We start from the raw sequence: 23,027 nt of genomic DNA, 5'->3' as shown, positions 1-23,027 counted from the left end.
CTTTCATAGGAATACAGCTGCTCACACTGCCCGGAAGTTTCTATTAAGGGATAATGAGGTGGGATGTGCCTGCCCTCCTCCTTCTCTCTCCACAAGGTGGCAGGCCTGAGACAGCTGGCTGAGAGCTGGATCCGGTGACTCCCTGTCCTAGGCTGTGCACTAGGAGTAGGTCCCCTTAAACTTGACTTTTTCTTAGAAGCTTTCAGGTCCTTGAGAAGAAAGGAGCGGGGACTAATTTATCCTATGGCCAGGTCACCGGCTAGGAGGGTTACCCACATAAGTCACGTTAACAACCCTCCCAAAATTCCTCAGAGGGAGGTATTATCTCACCCATTTTACAGATGAAGGAAGAGAGGTTCATGGACTAACTTCCCCAAGAGCTTCCAGCAGTAAGCTAATCAGGGTGTCTTTCTAATTCCAGTGCCTTACAAGCTCTCCATTGCACCCAGACACCCCTGCAGCTCACTGACCAGGCCTGGTGCCACAGCCAAGGTCAAGAAATGAAAAATTCCACTGTGGTCAGCACTGTTACTATTATAAATACTGGTCTTTGTAATACTGGCCTTACTACACTTACTGGTCTTCTTTGGATTGCAATTACTTGTGATCTGCCATTCCCTCTAATAAACTGTGAGTCCTCAGACGAGAATTATTAATCATTTTGTTCTTCCCCATGGTACCTCGAAAAGCCTGTGAGAGTCCCTGACCCAGGATACCCAGCAAAACCCTGGCTAGCCTCCCTACTCACAGACAGTAAATGCAGATTGTTTTGTTATTGTTCTTTTGTTTTTTAAATATATTTTTATTGATTTCAGAGAGGAAGCAAGAGGGAGAAAGAGATAGAGGCATCAATGATGAGAGAGAATCATTGATCAGCTGCCTCCTGCATGCCTCCTACTGGGGATTGAGCCTAAAACCCAGGCAGGTGCCCTGACAAGGAATCGAACCCTAACCTCCTGGTCAATAGGTTGACACTCAATCACTGAGCCACACCGGCCAGGCAGATTGTTTTAATTAAGCCATTAAGTTTTGTAGTAATTTGTTCACAGCATTTTATAATGAACATAGATGCCAACTCTGTAGTGTTTTCAGGGAGGAAGGTCTGTTCTTGTTATGACCTAAATTGGAAATGAACTCTTTGGGTCTGATGTGAAGGGCTAAGAAGCATTCGTGACTGAACATTTAGCATCACCCTTGTTGTAACATCCGGAAAACTTGCAGTAAGAACTCACAAACTGTATTGCCTTGTTAACTTCCTCACTCGGGGAGGCTTGATTTCCGGCTTTTCCACTGCTGGCTGGGCCGTTTCCACACGTATCGGAATAGGACTTCTAGAGACAGACAAAAACAACAACCCACACACAGAATAACGTGGTTGCCAGAGAAGAGGGGGTTGGGGGATGTGAAAAGGTGAGGGGGATTTGGAGGCACAAACTTCCAGTTATAAAATAAGTCACGGGGATGCAGTGTCCACCATAGGCAATGGAGTGAATAATATCATAGTAACTTTGTACAGTGTGGTTACTAGACTAGCATGGTGATCACTTCATAAGGTATATACAGTAAATGCCAAATCACTATGCTGCACACCTGAAACTAATAGAGCATGGCATGTAACTAAAATGTTAAAAGAAATAAATAAACAAACTAAAGCAAAACAGAACAACCCCCAACAAAAAACATGGATGGCCTTGTTTTTGGGGATTACTTTCTGTTCATTTATACCTTAATAAAAACAATAGTTAAGAGATTTGTTTTTTCTCCTCTCCACTCTACCAATTAAATATAATTTTTAAGAAAATGCCACAGAAAATCCAAAAACAAAAAACAAAAGGTATCCTAATAAAGGAAATATAGCAAGTAGGAACTGAATGTAATTGGGGTACCACATAAAATGTCCCTGCCCAAAACACCCACCCCCCAATATCAGGGTTTGATGCATTACCAAGTTTTACTAGTAAAATGAGTAAAGAGATACCTGTGGGTAACTGATTTTTATTTACTTCTAAGTAATCTTGTAGCCATGTTATTTTAAACACTCCAGAATATATATATATATTTAAAGATAAAGAACTGTAGAGTAATTAATGTGAAAGATGCATAATCAGAATGCCTTTAAGACTTGCTGTAAAACATTTTAATTCAAATGCATATATAAAAATAGTAAAGTTAAATTCCACTTTTACCTTTCCTCAATACAATATGCCAGATAGCCAATAGGCCCCACTCAAAACAGCAATTTTAGGAGAAAGCTTTCAGGCATTTTTGTAAGTGGTCGGGTCTGGATCGCACCCCGAGAGCAAAGTGGAGTCTCTAAGGGACTGTAAGCAGGGGAACGACAAGGTCAGATCTCTACACTTAAGAAGCAACTCGAAGTGATTTCTCTGTCAGCACCGCAGGTAGCAATATTAAAACTGGGGATAAGCAGCATTTTTGAGGCTCAAATGAAGTTGTGTAAGCCAGTATTTTCCTTTTCTTCCTATCTCGCCAGGCTCCCATTCACCCAGTTTTCTTCTTCCTCTCTGATTCTATTAGCAAAACCCTCATGAGTAACGTGTTCAGGATCATGTTGATGATACCAAGAATATTGTCTTCCCATTCAAACGAGAAGCAACAGACCTTACATTAGCGTCCTGAAGACTGGATTTCTTATTGATATTTACAAACGTTGATTCCTCTTTCCCAACCTGTGGAAGAAAACAGGCAGGTGAGTCAAAACTGAATATCTCAGCATGCGAACCTGTTCTCATGTCTCCTACACTCGAAGGATTATAGACACGTGAAGGTGGACCGAGGAGGTAGTTCATCAAGTACTCAGTCAATAACAAATATCCTCTGGCGTTTATGTAAGCTAACAAAACAACAAAAACATATCTTCTTGAGTCCTCCCCCATCATGGGGATTAACACTTCATCATTCAGAAGCAATCAATGCTTGCGTATTGAGCACCTGCTATGCGCCAGCTCATGCTTGAATGAGAAACGGATGGTGTGAGAAATGCCAAACCCACAGTTGAACCCCCACCTTGCGTTTTAGATCAGGAATAACAATCAGCTATAACCACGCAGCACTTAACAGCTCCCAAAGGATTTGGGAATCTGTCCTTTCACATAAACATAACCGCCTGGGAGGAACTGTGTCAGATGCTGTGGATAGAAGCCTTGTCCCCCTCTCTCTGGTGAGGCCCGCCAAGAACAGTGTGGGAGGAAAGACACCCCCAGACAGCCAGGCCAGCTGAACGCACGCTGGAAGGCAATGGGAGACGCAGCGGTCTGCGGGCCTCATACCCATCACGACCTACGGAGTACTTGGTGAATACCTGTACACCAGTTAATAACTCCTTATATTAAAATCTCTCTGCACATGTCAGGTGCGGCTCCTGTCTCTCCTGGCTGGACCATGACCGACACAGGGCCCTAGAGTACCTCACTCTTCTCTCGGGCCTGGAGGAACTTCTGTCATGTGAAATCAAAGGGACGCATGCGCTCCACACACCTGAGCACTCACTCGGGAAGCATTCTCCAGCTGGGCTTTCAAAATGTTACACTTCACGTGATCAGCCACAGGGGAAGGCAAGAGTGGGGTCTGAAGAGTCTTCTCAGAAACCTTTTTTTCTTCAACCTGTGAGGAGCCAAAATGCAACAGATTGGGTATCAACCTTTCCTTTAATCATAACTGCAAACAACACAGACTTAAACATATAAAAACGTGTGTCACCAAATCCTTATGTTTGTAACCAGCGCTTTTACCATGTGCAAAGAATTCACAAGCCCTTGTTCTCATTCTCACGTGAAGTAGGGAGAGGATGCATGAGGGAGCACATCAGCCAGAGGACAGGGTGAGCCCTGGCTGGGTGGCTTAGTTGGTTAGAGCATCATCCCCATACACCAAGGTTGCAGGTTTGATCCCTGCAGGGCCATGACCCATACAGGGTCCTAGAATACAATGAGAAACCAATGAATTGCCAAATAAGTGGAACAAAATAGATGTTTCTATCCCCCCGCCTCCCCCCCCATCTCATCCTCTCTTTGTCCTCTTTCTCTCTCTCTCTCAAGCCAATAAATAAAAATTAAAAATAAGAATAAGATGGGATGAAGGTTCAAAGAGAGGAGGTTTTTTGAGAGCCCTGTAGCTATACCATGAGGCAGGTCCAGGACTCACTCTTTGAGTTTCCTATACCTCAGTGCAGTGCTATTTCCCCCATAACTGCTACCTCTTACATATAAGGATTCAATTTTGTGGCTTGTTGGGCCAAAGGAAAGATATAAAATATTCATTGGTACGTTTTCAATAATTCTTGATGAAAAACGTGGTTCACAATGAGAAATTTGTAGCTATGCTACCTCACTGTAGAATGTCTCAGACTTCTTCCATAACTTACTATGTCTGTCATCTCCCATGAATTAACTGAACATGCACCTATAATTAATATGATCCAGTTAAATGGGATTACCTCGGAACTACCTAGTTTAAGTAGGTGTCCTAAGCAATAATATCTGAGATCATGGGCTAGGTGACTATTATATTTATTATAATAGGCAGTATGATAGTTATATCACTGTTAAAAATACTTATGTATATCATCTTGGATGGCATACATATGACACGCAGGGAAGTCATGTCGTATTGTTAACCATGCCTATCGTGGTCATTGCATATTCCCCTGAGCACATAGCACGTGCTCAACAAACACCTGCTGAAGAAGGTTATAATGACATAGAGTTATTACTAGAAGAGACATACTTAATAAGAAAGTTATAAGAACATATGATTGCTAAAAGTCCATTTAGTGATATCAGGGCATAATGTAGCCTGTCAGTCACAATGGACCAGCTAAGAACAAAATGTTCTAAAGACCTCAAATTCGGCAAGTTCCAAAATTAATCTCACTCACTAACTCAGAAGTCCTATGGAACATTATGAAATCCCCAAAGGAATTATTGTGCAACTGGCTGGCTGACATCCTTTAGTGAAGAAAAGAGGGCAGAGGAAAGACTGTCTCCGTGGGACCTCCAAACGCAAAGAGGAGCATTTGGTAGACTAAGCAGATCTCAGCAATCTCACATAATAGCAAGATGAGCAGAGACAGAAGACCTGGATTTGAATCTCAGCTTTTTTCCTTACTAGCCCCATAAACAAAAGCTGCTGCTGCTGCTGCTGCTGCTGATGATGATGATGATAACAAAAAGAAAAAGGTAACATTTACCAAGAGCTTATAATGGGCAAGGCCCTGACCAAGCATTTCTTTTGTATATCTTAGTGCATTTTCTTATTTAACCATCATATAGAGGTAGATACCATCACTATCCCCATTTTATAGATGAGAAGAAAAAAGAAAGTAAGTCACTTGCTCAAGGTTACACAGTAAGTTCCAAGAAAAGCAAAGATTCACACCCAGAATTAGGTGACCCCCCAAGGCTGGGGCCCTGACCACTCAACCACACCGGCTCTCCTTAACTCTCTGAGTCTCAGTTTCTTTCTTCATAAGGTTATTATGAGGATCAAGTGATAAAATAAGATATGAATGGCACTTGCATGGTGGATTCTTTGGTTAGAAAAGAAAATATAACTAAAAAAGAACATCAGACATAACATGAATGATCTTAAGCCATCAAGTTGGATATAAAGAAAACTGACTCATTTGGAATCATTGTCCTAAGAGACTTAGCAGTTTCCAAGCAAGCAAATGAAGTTACTTATGTATTTTGAAAGATGCGATTTACAGTATACCTTTTGGACGATGCATCCTGTGTTTCTAAATCCTGTTAGATGAATTGTTTACTGCCAGAATGGTGTCTTCCCTGGTGTGCAAAGGGTTATCTTTTAAATTGGATTTACTTTGGGGGAATGATATGCTGGGAAACAGAAATTAAATTGGTTCCAAAGCCCAGCTGAGGTTTTTGACAATTGCTTAAGGGGACATAGTTATACTCAAAGTCGTGACCAAAGACCTACTTTAAAAAAAATTGAATGCTGCTAAAATAAGAAAAGAATGAGGGCCCAGCATTGATCTCCCTCCCCCCCCCCTTTGAATTTGGTAATTCTTTTTAGACATAAAGTTCAAGCTGGCTTGTTCCTGTTTGATCTGGACAAAGCAAGGGCTACTGTTCAGCTCTAATTTGTCTCAGGCAGAGGCCAATATAAATTTTGGAAAATTTGAGTATCACTATGTGAACATGTTTGAGTCGCATAGGCGTCTTCAGGGGAGATAAGCATCTGGATTGCAAAAGGACCATATCCCAGCCTGGAGGATGGCTCCGAGAATGCTGTGCTTTCTCTTCTGCATGATCAGAATTTGTATTTTACATTCAATTTGAACTGTGAAAAGATGATTTATTGTTGGATATAGAAATACAGACTTCAAAACATACACAGGAATGACACTTGGACTTTATCATTAGAAAGGGTACATCTGTTTGGGGATGGCAATGGAGATAAAGAGATAATCAGGGGCACTTTAAATTATTGACATGGATTGTTTACACATTTGAAATCTCATGAGATTTAACGTCCTGTGATAATTTTAGGTACTACTTTGGAACTGAGCAAAGAAAATGTCTTCTCACCATTAAATCAAGAACAGGTACTTCTCCAAACCTTAGAAGAATCAGTAGATTCTTGATCACTGAGGCTGGAAAAAACATTAAGAGTCGCCGAAACCACTGGTCCCAATTGTGGTATCATATAAGTTGTAAGGTCTGTTGCAAGGAATGCTTTATTAATGATAGTGTGAAGTAATAATATACTTTGCTTATGTGATAGGACAAAGTCAAGGTTATATGACATCATTCCAGCTTGCCTGCTTTCTTCAAGCGGGAGAGGAAAGAGAGGCATTATATATAGTTTGAGCTTCGGGGAATAACTTAATAACTCACAGCTGTCTCAGCTTGCCTTAACCCAGAGCAAGCCACTGTTGTCCATTTCCCACCAAAAACTCATATGATGACAAGTTGCATAATGCTTCTGAATTCCCTGATATTACATGCTATACTTCCTCACAAAACATGTTTGGATTCTGTCAAACGCTGGGTAACCCCCCGTGAAAACATTTAATGTGTATAGTGCATCAGAAAAGATGAAAACCAAGAGACAGAGAAGGACAAGTCTAGAGGGCACATGATGCATTGGACTGACACCCCAGCACCTGGTACGGGCCTGCTCAATATAGAGCTGCTGCTTGAATGAATGAGTGTGGCATCCCACCGGAGGAATTCTTTCCAGCTGGCCAACAGGTACAAAAGAAAAGAGGCCTAGCCAGTTGAGGATCCACCTATGAACCAGGAGGTCACTGTTTGGTTCTGGGTCAGGCAGCCAATCAATAATTCTCTCCCATCATTGATGCTTCCATCTCTCTCTCCCTCTCCCTTCCTCTCTGAAATCTATCTACCTATCTATCTATCTATCTATCTATCTATCTATGAAAAAAAAAAAGAAAAAGAAAAGTGGATGGGGTGGGGGAGGGCCTTGAGGTTGGGATCCCATTAAAGAACAGGAGGACTTCAGACTGACCTTGTGTGTGTGTGTGTGTGTGGGGGGGGGGTGAATGCAAGGGACTGAGGGTCTTCGGAGAAGCTCTAAAGTCTACCGTAGACTGGAGGGCTGGCTAGGGTGGAGGAACAGCCTAGACAGGAGGTATAATCTTCCCAGGCTCACTAGCAAAGGGGGGCTTCCTGAGTCAGATCTTCCAAATTCTTATTATTCCTTCGTATAAAAGAGCAAAGCTAAGCATCAGAGTGAAAGAAAAGACCCAGGAGTGACAAAGACTATTCCTTTGGGGATTTTAAAAAAGTAAAATATTCTGACAAAAGCAGCTCTCAACTGGGGGCGATTTGACCTTTCAGGGGGTATTAGGCAAAGTCTGGAGGCGATTTAGTCTCAACCCCTGAATGGGGGTATAATTGGCATCTGGTGGGTCAAGGCTAGGAATCCTGCAAACATCCTACAATACACAGGAAAGCCCCTCTCAACAAAGAAATAACAGCCTCAAATGCCATGAGGACTGAAACTGAGAAGCCTGGGGAGGAAAATAAAGAACCATATCGGGTACAAAGGACAACGGATCAGGCATCGGGGGTGCATAGATTCAGCCCCTGCTGTGTGACCTTGAGGAAGTGATTTCCCCTCCTCTGGTTTGATGTTGAGAAGGTTGAGCTAAATAATAGATCAAATCCAGCCCTGACAGTCTATAGTCCTAAGATAAAATTAGATTTTTACAAGGCTCTGCAGTTGGATAAGAACAGATCTAACCAAAAGAGAGCTTGGCTTCTGCCCTACCCCTCCCTCCCTCCTTCAAGCCTCCCCTTCCTTCATCAGCAAATAGTTACTGATCATCTACTATGTGCCAGGAGGAGACAGAAATTGGAGAGAGAAAGGAAGTGGCACGGGCCAAACTTTCCCTCCCTCCCTCGCCCCTCCCCCCCCCCCCCAAATTCATATGTTGAAGCCCTGACCCCCAATGTGATAATATTTGGAGATGAGTCATTTGAGAATTAACTAGATTTAGATGAGGTCATGAGGTGAAGACTTCATGTTAGGATGAGTGGCTTTATAAGAAGAGGAAGAGAAAAATATTACTTTTTTTTCTTCTTTTTTTCTGGCAAATGGGGACACAGCAAGAAGGTGACCTTCTGCAAACCAGGAAGAGAGCCCTCACCAAGAAACACATCAGCCAGTGCCTTAATCTTGGACTCCCTAGCCTTCAGAACTGTGAGAATTAATGTCTGTTGCTTAAGACACCTGGTCTAAGGTGTTTCGTTATAGCAGCATGAGCAGACTAATACAGAGGGGTAAAAATGGAAAGAGCAGAGAGAGGACCTCTTGTCTGTGGATCCTTCCATTAGAAGGAGGGAGAGACCACTAATAGATCTAGCCTGCTGGCCTCAGCACTGAGGGCAATGCCTCAGTCAGTAAGCCACCCTAAAAAAGGATGTAGGAGAAGGTTTGCTCCGCAGACACGCTGAGCAGAAACACTAGGAAAGCCCGAGGACAAACCCCTCCAAGCCAAAGGCACCGGGTTTACGAGGCGGGCCAGGCTCATGACCAGAGGTTTGACGTGAGCCCCAGGTCCACGCTCATCGCCTGGTTCTGGTCCTCGGTACCTTATTAATGTTGATGTGCAGAGCAGGCCAGGGTCCAGGGGCCTTCACAGTGTCCAGTTCCAGCTTCTTGAGATGCGTGGCCGCCTCATTGAACAGGGCAGGAGCTCCTGGAGTCAGTTCTATAAGAGACAAAAGGGAACCAATGAGGAAAAGCCAGAGGGTAAAAGACGCTTCCGGAGCCCCACTGCCAGCACCTTCCCTGCCTGCCTCCTCCTCCGGCACCTGCATCTCTTGAACACCGGTTGGTGGAGTGTGAGAACATCTAAGGTCAAGGTTTCAAGGCCTAACTCCCTCATCCATGAGCTGGGTGGCCTGGGTGAATCACGTGACCTTTCTGAGCCTTTGTGCCATTTTACATTGAAAATAAAATTATTTACCTTGTAAAACTGTTATAAACATGAAATGAGGTCCTTCCTGTACAAATGCTTTATTAATGAGAAAGCACTATGCAAATTGGAAAGATTAGTGTTCAGGCTAACAGGCATATATGGATGTGCTCTTAAAAACCAGGTTATAATTCTAACATCAAATTCATTGATTTCTATTTCTCTCCTACTTTGGATTAGTTCCACCACCCCTCCCACTAGCTAAGTATTTTCCCATTGACACATGACATTAAATATTTGATATTCATTACATAACTAAAACTTGTGCCAAGTATTCTTTGCCATTGAGAGGTGGGGAGCTGGGATAGAGAGAAGAATGAGGCAGTGCGTGTGCAGACAATGCCAAACTAGAATAATAAGAGGCTATTTTCATTGCTATAGGAGTGAGAGAGAAGGCACTCTGAAGCCAGGAATCAGAGAGGGGTTGAGAGATGCTTTCACTGAGGACATTGGAGCTAGTTCCTGGAGGATGTGTAGGAGTTCACCAGGGCAGAGGAGAGCAGGTACGCAGACCTGAGCTGGGAAGCAGCACAGTGGTGGTGAGAGCAGAGTAGTGGGAGCATAGGGTGCGGAGGGAAGGCTGAAGACCTCGGCAGGGGCCAGGTTGGGAAGGTCTGTGTGTGGCCACGCTTAGACATATGGGCTTTATTGCAGGCCAGGGAGGAACCATGGGGCGGTCTTAGGCATTCGGTCAGAGATGCCTGGTGAAAGCTCCCACTTCGGCAGCTGCCACCTGGAGAGCGCCCTAGAGGAGGTGCCCTGTCAGGGGCTGTTACAGTTACCCAGACACCGAAAGATGAGCCAGGGCCTAGGGGAGTGGTTCTCAACCTTTCTAATGGCACGACCCTTTAATACAGTTCCTCATGTTGTGGTGACCCCCAACCATAAAATTATTTTCGTTGCTACTTCATAACTGTAATTTTGCTACGGTTAATGAATTGTAATGTAAATATCTGTGTTTTCCGATGGTCTTACTGCTAGCAGGGTAGCTGATATTTACATTATGATTCATTAACAGTAGCAACGTTACAGTTATGAAGTAGCAACGAAAATAATTTTATGGTTGGGGGTCACCACAACATGAGGAACTCTATTAAAGGGTCGTGGCATTAGAAAGGTTGAGAGTCACTAGCTTAGGGCAGGGTGGATAGGGATGATGGGAGAGAGTTCCGAATCTTCAACACCAAGGGAATCAAGAGTTCCCATTCCTGGCTTAGCCACCCCAGAATTGGAAGGCGCAATGGTTCTTTCCTTTCACCAGCTCACAGACTCCCAAAATGTCAGTGCTGGGAGGTTCCTTGGCCATCCATGTAGACACCCTCCACCCCATTTCACAGATGAGAAAATTGGGGATCCAAGAGGAGATCTGGCTCACTAGTGAGCCTGGGAATTGCCACCTCTTGCCTCTAGCCTCTACCACAGTGCTTTTTCCAACCATATAGGATAGAGAATCAGTTCTTCCCCCCGGATGTCACAGACCAACTCTTAGATAAAATGTAATAAAAGTGAGTTCTAGAAAAATAACAGACATACAAAATCCAAGCCCACATTTTTAAAGCTTTAACAGATGTAAAATCACTGTTAAGTTGCTAGAAATGTTTCTAATGGCTTACTCCCCATTTCCATAACTTCTCTCCCCGGGGCCTGAGGTCACCTTGCTCTCAGAAGCGAGATGTCAGAAAGGGGCTAGAATGGGTTTTCCCGAAATTAAGAGATTCTAGCCGCCTCACTCCCCTCTTTCTCTTTCCGTCGCTTTGAGCCAGTGCTGGAGGTGGCAAAAGCAAAGATTGGCTAAGGCAGTGGTCGGCAAAATGCGGCTCGTGAGCCACATGCAGCTCTTTGGCCCCTTGAGTGTGGCTCTTCCACAAAATACCACGGCCTGGGCGAGTCTATTTTGAAGAAGTTGCATTAGAAGAAGTTTAAGTTTAAAAAATCTGGCTCTCAAAAGAAATTTCAGTCGTTGTAATGTTGATATTTGGCTCTGTTGACTACTGAGTTTGGACCACTGTGCTAAGGCATGAGCAGGAGGAGAGAGGATTGTTACCTTGTAATGAAACCAGCTTCCTGGTAAACCATACTCCCTATGTTGCTCTTACCTAATTGCTCAAGGCCCAGGCCCAGTAACCCGGCGCTGAAGTTACCTTTTCCACGCTGCACCTGCAGGGTCTGTTTTGAGGATGAATGGAAGCCAGCCATGCCCTATAGCTTCTTTCCCAACTCCCCACCTCGTTTCCGATCTCTACTCACTTGTAAGGGATTTGCTGCTGGAATTTGGGGACCTCAGCGGCCCCTCCTTGTTCTCCAGGGTCAGGGAGAGGCCATAGTTTGGGTGGTGCTGGTGCTGGTGCTGGTGCTGGTGGTGGTGGTGGTGGTGGTGCCTCCCCGAAGCTTTGGTAGGGAATGGCGTGCCCCCGTTCTCCTCGATGCCGAAGGGTAGCCGGTCCGAGCTGCTGAGCCCTGGGGAAGGGAGCGGGTAGCTGTGGAGGGTGTCAAAGTCAGAATTTAGAGAAGCAAAACGCCTTGACGTTCCTGTGCGTACTTTAAAAGAAGTTCTCAAAGCATGAGGAAAACAAGAGAAAGCAGGTCAACAAACAGGGCCACTGGAGAACAGGACAGAAGGGCAACGCTGCTCTCCAAGAAAAAGCAGAATGTGGGGATTTGTATGCATCGGAGACCTCCAACCTTAACAAAATGCTTAACTTTGAAATGAAATAATTTCTGTTAAAAAATATATATTCTCTAAACAGGAAGGAAGAAATGACAAACAATGACAAAAAAAACAATTGTCAACTGTCGCATAACACGATCATAATGACAAACTACCGTATTTTCCGGCGTAGAAGACGACCCTCTAATTTTACAGTTAAAACATAGGTTTAGGCCTATATTTGCTGTATAAGACTACCCCCCACTTCAAAGAAAAGACTTACTTTGCCGTCAAGATCTGCAGGTAATTTTTGCGCAATTTTGGTCTTTTGCCCCCGATTTTCGGTTGACTTTTTTTTCATTTCAAAAGTCGTCTTATACGCCGGAAAATACGATAGAAGTCTTAGAGTCCCTCTCCCTTCCTCCCCATCAGCCTCACTGTGCAGAAAGCACCTGTTAATGTTACTGCTGTGACATCTTTTTAAAAAATATATATTTTGTTGATTTTTTTTACATAGAGAGGAAGGGAGATGGAGAGTTAGAAACATGATGAAAGAGAAACATTGATCAGCTGCCTCCTGCACACCTCCTACTGCGGATGTGCCCGCAACCAAGGTACATGCCCTTGACCGGAATCGAACCTGGGACCTTTCAGTCCGTAGGCTGACGCTCCATCCACTGAGCCAAACCAGTCAGGACAACATCTTTTAATCCCAATGGTTCCTCTTGCTTCCTACCAATATACATGGCCTGATTGAAGCCTATGTCATCTCCCACTTAGATTGCCTCAAACACAGATTCCTAACAGCCCTCCGCGCCTCTCTCTCCGATCCACCCTGGCTGCCCCCTGAAGGCCTTGCTCAGGACAGTCTCACATCGTGTGCATGCGTGGAAGAATGTGGAAGATGTGGAAGAGGGGGTAACTTTGGCCTCTGGGTAGGTGGGGGGGAGTCACAGACCAGCCTCACTTCTCCAATGATATCCACCCTCCCCATCGAGGCAACAAAGCAGGCAGCAACAAGCACACGGAGTTGTTGTTGAAACACCTGGGTTCCCATCTTAGTTCTGCCCCAGCCTTGGGAGGAGCTGGGGACAGTCACTCTGAGCTTCAACTTTCTCCCTGGGAACAGGAAGTTGGTGAGGCGATTGCTGGCATCTCCTTGGGATAGCTTACTGCACACTCACTGTGTGCAGGGTGACCCTTTGCCTGCCCCCGACACCTGCCAGCTCCATAGCAGGAGGGCGGGAGGCAGGAACAGCCCCCACAGCAGCACACGTGCTCCCAGCACCTTTCAGAGGAGCCCTCCGGGGGCAAACCGGCTCCTCGTTCCTTTGAGCCCAAAGTGGGGACAGCTCCGTACGCCTCATCAGAACTAAAGCAGCAGGGAGACGCTGGCAAAGATCTCAGTAGATCTGCTCCCCATGGACGGGCCTCCGAAGGGTGGCAGGTGGGGGGAACCATTTATTCTTTCAGTCCTCAGGCAAGTGGACACAGCCAGGGATCCTGGAGCCTCAGGCAGCCTCGTCTGCTTACCCGGGGTCTACACAAATACGTCATGTTCTGTGTGCCAAGGATGAGAAAAAACGTTTGGCAGCACCGCCACTCGCCCCTATTGCAGCCCATTCGCCTGGAACTGTGGCTCTCCAACGGGGACTCTCAGAAGAATCTGCGCAAACACCATGTTTTTGCAGCAGGTGGTGTCAGCCAGCACCAACCCCTGTCCCCCTGACAGAACACTAGAACAGTAACCATGCTCTCCAAACGCTCACAGAGAAAAACACCCAATGCTCAGCTTTTCCGAGTGCCCAGCACTGTGCCACCTATTAATGCATTTAGCCTCCCAACAATCATTTGAAGGAGGGACAGGTATTGTTTTCTCTATTTTATAGATAACAGAAAGGAAGGAGATCTCTGGCTCAGTTGGTTGGAGCATCATCCCCTCCACCAAAAGGTTGCAGGTTAAATTCTCAGTCAGGGTGCATAGCTAGGTTGCAGGGTCAATCCTTAGTCTGTCTGTCTGTCTGTCTGTCTGTCTCTCTCTCCCTCTCCCTCCCCCCCTTCCTCTCTCTAAAAAAATCAATAAACATATCCTTAGGTGAGAATTTAAAAAAAAAAAAAAAAAAAGGGAAAGGTACTAGTTGACTTTCCTAAGGCCACACAGCTAGTAAGTGGCAGAGCTGGGATTCGAACCCAAGAGACCTGACTGGAGAGGCCTGTGCTATCCCAAGTGCTCAGAGAAACTGCACTGCCACGTGGACAGAAGCAGCAGCATCATGACGTGACGAGAACGCTGGCTGGCACTTAGCTTTGGTTTGACTGCCACTTAGCTGTGTGACCCGAGGTGACTCATTTCACTTATCTGGGACCCAGACACCGCATATTTGGACTAACATTTATTAAGCATTTATATGCCAGGAACTACAGCTCAATGAAATAATTTGATCTCTGCCGTGTCCCGCTGAGAGCGAGGGCAAGGTGCATGTGGTCGTTATGGTTTCCGGACCCCTGTCACTTGTTTCAATTTTTATCTGGTGGAGACTAAACAGAACGGGCCATTAGACCAACATATTGCTACAAGCTCTTATTAGATTCAGCGGCAGTAAGTAGAAAGTATATTTGAAAACTGCACTTTTTCCATAATGCATTTGAGAAGAAAATTGGGCAGGCATCTTAGAAATATGACACATTACAAATGTTAGGTCTATTAATTAGGGATGATTTCTTACAGCAACTTAGTGGTCCTATTTATTTTTTTTTAAAGAGCAACTAGAGAGGAAAATGCCCTACCTCATTTCCGCCCCCTCCTGTCTGAAAAGATCAAAATGACATTTTTAGGGCATGGTTTAGATGTCTTTATCTAGACTGCTAATTGGCAAAAGAAAACTTTTCCAATGTGTATGTCTTTGAAGACATTTTCCTAGCACGCAACATGGCACTATGTCTGGTGTTCACACAGGTGATGTCTGAATCCTTACAGGCTGGGAACTCTTCTTTTGATTAGTCAGTCAGCTCCCTGAGCCAATGACGGCCTCTTCTCAGGGCCCATTCCTGAGCCGGTTATGGTACTGGCACAGTGTAGATACAGAATACATATTTATTGAATGAATGTCCCCATGCATTCAATTTTAATTCTCCCTGGCTAATTTATCAAGTGTCTACTCATAAACGCTTCACCTGGTTCACCAATCCCCCAGGTTTCCTTCCCGTTACATTCTAGTCTTTGCAAAACTGCAGAGTAAAATGTTCCACATCTTTTTTTAAAAAAATATATATATTTTACTGATTTTTTTTCGGAGAGGAAAGGAGAGGGATAGAGAGCTAGAAACATCGATGAGAGAGAAACATCAACCAGCTGCCTCCTGCACACCCCCCACCGGGGATGTTCCTGCAACCAAGTTACATGCCCTTGACCGGAATCGAACCTGGGACCCTTCAGTTCACAGACTGACACTCTATCTACTGAGCCAAACCGGTTTCGGCAAAATGTTCCACGTCTTAAGGAGCAACGAGAGCCTTTACGGTCCCGTGGTAACTGAGCGTCCTGCGTGAGCCAAACAGGATGTACACCTCTGCCTCGAAGTCGGGAGTTTTCCTTTGGCGAAACTGCCATCCAATGGTTTCAATGAATGGCTGTCCACAGCGAGCAGGCCTTGAACTCCTGCTGCTGGAAAATCCATGTTACCTTGATAACATTCTTGCTCATTTCCACAGGGGCTTTCTGATTGTGCATGAGGCACCGAGAAGCCAGGAGGAAAGACTCTCCAAGTTCGTGGTGAGGTCTAGGGTTTTCACCATTCCAGATCGATTTCAGCATCCGAGTCCAAAGAATAAATATTTTATGAGTTCATTTTTGCCCTGAGGCTTATGACTAAGATTTCATTCACTCTGTTCTCTGCCTTGAAAAAAAATACGGACACAGATAGAGTTGTTTTCCTTTACGGCATTCTCTTCCAATCAATCTAACGGTGCTTTCCCTTCTTGATTTATTACAGATTTTTTTGGGGGGGAGGGGTTCTTATTTTTCATCCCAATGCCCACTCTGTGCCTTAAATGAAGATTCCCGCCCCCCCCCCGGTTAACAGCATTAACTTGCCCCTAGCCACTGCTTTAAATGCATCCTACACAGTATCATACGGGAGCCCTCAAGGAACAGGGAGGGGAAAAAGTAATCATTTCCATTAAGTGCAGCTTCTCGTGTATAAAATAACGTTTCAAGAGCCAGTTCTTTATCATCCCTTGCATTTTGAAAGAGCTATGGCAGACTCGGGCACGAGATGAGTGTGTTCTTTTTCCACCCTGCAGACACGACCTAACTCACCCAAAAGAGTGGAAGTATCATTCATTCCAGAAAGATCCTCAGGTTCAACGCATAAATTGTATGCTCTGTGAAGGGCAGGTTTTAGACATCCTAATGGCACAGGATACCAGGATGAGCAGGAGCGGGAGCTGAACGCTGGGTTCATGTTTTTGAGGTGAGCCGGAGGGATAATCTATTTCGGTTTTCATGAATGCTTAAAAACCTCCTCAAAGGCTCCCTCTCTGCTCCCCAATTCTGGCAGGTTTTTCAGAAGCTTCTGTTACAACCATCCTGCAAGCCTCGGAAGCTGTATTTTAAGGGCTTGTTTAATTGCCTTTAATATAGGTACAAGGTCCATTATGCAGCCCCGGATGGTGCTGGTGGGGCCGTAGGCACAGCAACCCCTCTTGCTCCGGAGGTCTCAGCGGCAGAAAGTGGATGCTGAAGCCATTCCCATTCAGCTGGGGATGATTAGGTAGGTTTCTGCGGGTTTCTTACAACGTGCCTACGGGGTGTTCCTCTCATTATCCTAACCCCCTTTTTAGTGGATTGTCGAGACGACAGCCCTTCTGGTGTTTTAACTTCTGCAGCCTTTCCTCCAATAATGCCACTGCCGAGTCTTGGGACATGGCTGTGCTTTTATATCCAACACATTAGAATTTGAATTGCAGCTAAAAGAAAACTCGTCCTTCCCTGGTCAAAGGCACCAGGGAAATTCATAGTGTCGAGGTGGGTATTTAAGAAGTCGGGGTGGAAAGTTCTCAATAAGCTCCCAAAAGAATAGGAATCAGGGATGTTAGAAATCAATTCCTTCATCCTGGCTATTTTGATGCTGCCCACATTCTATCTCCATGGCCTGGTAACCCACTGATGGTTACCTAAACTTCCAGAAAGCTGCTTTTGAAAAATGTCTGGTAGCCCTAGCTTGTTTGCTCAGTGGACAGAATGTTGGCCTGCAGACTGAAGGGTCCTGGGTTCAATTCTGGTCAAGGGCACATGCCTACATTGCAGGTGTGGTCCCCAGTTGGGGGCATGCAGGAGGCAGCCAATCAATGATTCTCTCCCATCACTGGTGTTTCTTTTCTTTCTTTTTTTTTATTTCAGAGAAGAAGAAGAAGAAGAAGAAGGAGGAGGAGGAGGAGGAGGAGGAGTAGGAGGAGGAGGAGGAGGAGGAGGAGAAAGAGAGAGAGAGAGAGAGAGAGAGAGAGAGAGAGAGAGAGAGAGAGAGAGAGAGACATCAATGATGAAAGAGAATCACTTATTGGTTGCCTCCTGCACACCCCCTACTGGGGATCAAGCCCACAACCCAGGCATGTGCCCTTGGCTGGAATTGAACCTGGGACCCTTCAGTTCCCAGGCCAATGCTCTATCTACTGAGCACAACCAGCCAGAGCTCATCATTGATGTGTCTATATCTCTCTCCCTCTCCCTTCCTCTCTGAAATAAAAAAGAAAAACGTCTGGTGAATATCAACTTTTCCCAGCCTTCCCTTTTTTCACTCTTAAAAAGGCTAAGGCGACATCATTAATTCCACTTCATCAAGATTCTTTCATAAAGATCAGGACTCAAGGAAAGGGGTTCTAGACAGTTCAGAGAAAACAAGCAACCAATGGCCTCTAGGAAGAGGAAGGGGGTGTACAACCCTGCTTCTAGAGAAATGCGATTAACGCAGACATTGCGGTTTTTACCCATCAGCCTCACAAAGGTTCAAAAAGTCAGCTAAGGCTAGGAACTTGCTTGCTGCGGGGTCACAGGAGCCCTGTCAAATCGCTGGGGCGGGGGCGGCATAATCAGGGAGAATATCTCTGGAGGGAAATTTCATGAGACAATCTCCAAGTTAAATATGCACAGACCTTTTGACCCAAGTCTCTGCCTGTAGGGAATTCAGTCTACAGATAGATTTGTTCAAGTGCATAAATCAGAATGTATAGGGGTGGCAGCAAAATCGTAATTTCAGAGACTCAAGGCACCCTAAATGCCCATCGATGTTGGTTAAGTGAGCACATGTGCTTTTTGCCCAGAATTGCTCCAGATTGACAGGAAGAAAGGCTGCCTCTGGGAAGAACTAGGGAACCAGGGAATAAGAGGGCGGAGAGGAAAAGTAACTTTCGGCTGTCTTTGCTTGAATTTGCACCACCGTCTGTATTAACTACTAAAAATAGTTAAAAGCACACCAGTTCCCGTTAGTACTTTCTACTTTGTCTCCAAATAGCTAACCGGCTCCTCCGCTTTGTATAAGGTGAAGTCCCAAGTCGGGCAGGTTGGGAACTGAGCGGACACTTCCTTTCAATTCCCTAAAGTTCTGAGTCCCAATTGTACCCGCAGAACGGATTCTCAGTGGTCTCACCAGGACCTCCCCGCCCCCCCACTCCCACCCCACCGCCGATCCTGCCACGTGCAGGTGGGAGAGCACTGTCTGCATCCTGCCTTGAATTCTCAGACGGAAATACCACTTTGCTTTTAATCCCCTCTCAAAAGACCCCATGGTGTTTCTGCTCTGAGCCTGTTAGTGTTTCATAGACATGTCTTTATGTATTGTGTTAACCTTCTTCCATCGCTTTCCTTTGGAACCAAGCACCCCTGTCCATTGCTAATATTAGACTGTACATCGCAACCTATCCACCCAGGGGAGATACCATTCCTTGAGCTACTTTGAGTCTCCTTGCCCTATTTCTTACCACATGGACTGCTAAGGCCTTAAATCTAAAAACAAAACAAAACCAAAAACAAAACAAAACAAAACAAAAACAGCCCACTGAAAATTGCTAACAGGTAGTATCAACCACTGTGCAAAGCACACCACACATGTACATGTCATTGAATTCCCCTAAACAGATAGTTAAATTCCCATTTATTTTTAAACATATTTTGATTGAGATCATAAAGGAAGGGAGAGGGAGAGATAGAAACATCCATGATGAGAATCATTGATCAGCCGCCTCCTGCACACCCCACACTGGGGATCTAGCCCATACCGTGGGCATATGTTCTGACGAGGAATTGAACCGTGACCTCCGGGTTCATAGGTTGATGCTCAACCACTGAATCAAGCCAGCTGAGCTAGATTCCCTTGTAGATGAGGAAAATGAGGGGAAGAAGAAACTGGGCCAAGGGAGGGCACAGTTGGGATTCAAACCACGTGAGATGCCCAAGGGTCCCTACTTCACTTGTCATAGAACAAAAGCAGACCTCCACAATGGAGTCCACAGTCCGCTCATCAGCTCGCAATGTCCTGTCATTTTGCTTCTGCAAACTTCCACCTGTTTCCCCTCATGGTCCTGAGCCCTGCCCTGGGTTGTGAGACTGGGTGTGCCTCTGTTGTTGGAGGTCCCTAGTTCTTTGCATCCGGAGGAGAGCAGAACAGTGACATAGATACAGTTAGATAGACTTAGGGGAGGGAGGTCATAATGAAATTAAAGGCATAAGAGAACCAGTGGAATTCTCACATTCTTCTGCTACACCGTCAACCTAGAGATGTGCAAAACCATAGTGAGCAGAAAGATCCAGCTGCTGGCAAAGATGCCCACTTTTTTTTTTTTTTAAATTATATTTATTTTATTCAGAACAACCCCAGATGAATCTTACCTTTTATACCAAAATTATAATTAAAATGAAAAAGTATGCTTTCCTGTCCTATTGATTGTCCTATGTGACCTATATTTCAAAACTGATAGATACACATGAACTTTCCTACCTTGTTAAAAACAATAATCCCAATGTAAATTGGTCTCTTTTCAAAAGGTGTGATGTGGCAGGAAAACAGAAGACTTGGTCGGGGATTAGGGTAGAAATCTTGATGTAGTTCAGACGGTTGCAGCATGTGAAGGGAAGAGGGGGAAGAGGGACTCAGCAGGAATCTTCATGCCTTTTGCAGGAAAAATGACGAAAAGTGGAAGCCAACCTAATTTGCCTCAGAAATGCAAAGCCATCTCAGGCTTCAACATCAACTTCAATTTCTGGGATGAGACTCGGTGTCGTATCTCTCATTTCAATCCGCCACAAACATCTGAGAACTGTGATGGCCATCCATTTACTTTTAAACATCATGCTACTTAAAAAAAATAAGAAATAAAAACAAAAAAAAGTTGGCCTCTACTTAGTTAAAAACAGAGCCATGAAACAAGGGCAAACCTAACCAGATAGGAAACGTGCTTTTCCAAAGTGAGGCCCTGCACCTGCCCACCTGGGATGCCTGTTACAATGGAGGTTCTCAGGTCTCACCCCGACCACTCCATCTGTAGTAAGCTGTCCAAACCATTTGTTGGTTCCTCAATTTTAGGGGAAATAGGACCTATTTGTAGGATTACGGAGGATTTCTTCTTTTGCTGAGGCTCAGCTGAATGTCGATTTCACATTTGTTTCACCTTTGAGATGCCCATGAGGATTCTTAGAATGTGCCACCTTTCCTGTACAAAGGGTCTCTCCTGCCCTTAGCAGCCATTTGCTTTTTCTCTATCTCTTCCCCCTTGTGCCTTGTCTTGGCATTTGTTGCCTTCTGTAACAAAATGGCAGAAGCCGAATCATCCTAGGTTTATTTAAGGTATTCAACCTGGTTAATTTTGGAAGATTCGGGCAATTAAGTCAGAGCTAAGTTTGGGAAATATTGATCCAAAGGGATCAATACAGCTGCTCAGGGAGTTCTGTGATGAGCTCAGGTCTTAAAGGGCCCTTAAAAGCTGGAAAGTCAAGAGCAACAAAAAACGATCTATTAGCTGTGTTCAGAGCAGGACCCTGGAGGCGGGACTCATTGACCTGGAAAGATGGTGTGATATTTAACAAGGCAAGAAAAATGAAGGACTCCTGCAATGTCCTTATTCCTTCGTCTTCATTTTAACGAAAATCATTTTTAGTGGAAATGGTAGACCAAGAGACTAAACAGGCAAGAGAGTTCTGAAGGCCAAGCTAATTACCTGGGATGACTTCAAGACTTCCAGTCCATATGAATTACATCCATTTGATGACACTGTCAGTTCACTGTTAAGATATTCTGAGGGATCTCAGAGAAATAATGGTGACGCAAGACCAGTAAGTACCCGAGTTTCTAAAATGCAAAAAGCGAACTCCGTTGTGGAATGCTGAGCTTGGTTTTGGTGATGGGTAATACTCCAGAAGAAATGACTAGTTTGTGAGCCCTCAAGAAGCAAGCAGTGGATCGTCTCAAATGAGTAGTTCATTAAGAAAATAATGCTCCACCTCTGCTCCTGGGAAAGGGGACTGTAGTTGAATGAATGCCTGCATGGGCAGGGCTACCATGTTGCCAGAAGAGTTGGGAGGTTTGAACGGTTCCTAGACATCTGGGTGGGGGATACAGGAAGAGGGGAGGAATGGGGTGATTAGTTCCTTGGCAAAGGTGATGGACAGTGACTAGTCCAATGGCATACAAGGGGCGTGGATGAGACCTCTGGTGGTCGTGAGTGTAGGGAGCTCGTCTAATAGTCTCATGGAGATGGGAATCGATGGGGTCCCAAATGGCAGGATGATTAGCCGTCAGAGGCATCAGAGCAGAGGGGGAGGACACAGGCTTTGGAGTCAGAAATCTGACTTACCACAGACTGGCTGTGGGACCATGTGCAAGCTGCTTGGTTAAACTCTAAGCCGGAGCTTCCCGTGTGTGTGAAAAGGACATCGCCGACCTCAGAGTGGTCAGGGGAATCAAGTGAAGTGACAGTACGTAGAGTGCAAAGCACACGTGAGGTTGTCAGCACTTGTATATTACCGTAGATCCATGTCACTCTACCTGGGATCCCAATATTCTGAACCTGGACTGTTCTCCGCCAGGCAGTGACATTACATCAGTGCCCCTAAGGAGAACACCACAGACACAGTGAATGGTATTCAGACGATGAAGCTGAAGCCAGAACATGCATGGCGGTCAATGTCCTACTCAAACTGTGATGCCCCACACTGGATACAGCTGTTCAGATACCTTGGGACCAGCTCAGAGATGACATGAATGATCTATTCGCTGGTTCAATGTTTCCTTTAGAGTGAATGTGGGATCATTAATTTGTGGAACAGACATTCCTTGAGCACCTGTTATCCATCAGGCATTGGGGAACTAAGGTGGAGGTGGCACAAAGTCAGGCTTCAGAGCGTACAGACTCCAGGAGGAGACGCAGAGGCAGTGCCAATACAAAGAGCACCGCTGCTGTGTATGGGGTGGGGGCAGTGGAAGGGAGCACAGTTTGCAGAGCTGGGGGCAGTCAGGATCCCTGGGAGACTGAGTGGAAACGGGAGTGATGAGCAGGAGCTGGGCAAAGGGGAGGGGAGTGACAGAGTTCTCGGCAGAAGGAACAGTGTTTGCAGAGGCACAGATGGGAGTGACAGCAGGGTATGCTGCATGTCAGGAACTACACGCAGTGTGGAGCTGCAGGAGCTTAAACAGGAGGCTGAGGGATGGGAGCTGTGCTGGCTAGAGCAGAGAGCAGGGGGATTCCACAGAGAAGGCCTTGGGCTTCGTCCCATGGGCGACGGAGAACCCTGGCAGATGTCAAGCCATGAAATGACACCATCAGACTGGTGCTTCAGAAAGCTCTCCCTAGGGGCTGTGAGGAGAAGGCGCTTGTCAGGAGAGATCAGAGTCAGGGAGATCAGGAAGA

At 45.3% G+C, this 23,027-nt stretch overlaps 1 protein-coding gene across 4 annotated transcripts in view; it reads right to left on the bottom strand.

Annotated features, from left to right (window-relative positions):
* The window catches only part of EPB41L4B (erythrocyte membrane protein band 4.1 like 4B), a 112,511-nt gene that overhangs the window by 18,712 nt on the left and 70,772 nt on the right, over nucleotides 1–23,027 (bottom strand). For all 4 annotated transcript variants that reach the window (XM_084899306.1, XM_084899308.1, XM_084899307.1 and 1 more), the window contains exons 16-20: nucleotides 11,732–11,961; nucleotides 9,099–9,217; nucleotides 3,496–3,621; nucleotides 2,620–2,687; nucleotides 1,233–1,331 (exon numbers count right to left, since the gene is read on the bottom strand). In XM_084899306.1, coding sequence (XP_084755432.1) covers nucleotides 1,233–1,331; nucleotides 2,620–2,687; nucleotides 3,496–3,621; nucleotides 9,099–9,217; nucleotides 11,732–11,961 — 642 coding nt within the window. The remainder of the gene's footprint in view (nucleotides 1–1,232; nucleotides 1,332–2,619; nucleotides 2,688–3,495; nucleotides 3,622–9,098; nucleotides 9,218–11,731; nucleotides 11,962–23,027) is intronic.

This window comes from Pipistrellus hanaki (genome assembly GCF_964339955.1).
Source record: "Pipistrellus hanaki genome assembly, chromosome: 11".
Lineage (NCBI taxonomy): Eukaryota > Metazoa > Chordata > Mammalia > Chiroptera > Vespertilionidae > Pipistrellus > Pipistrellus hanaki.
Note: the sequence above shows the minus strand (reverse complement) of the source record. Positions and strands in the feature narration are given on the sequence as shown.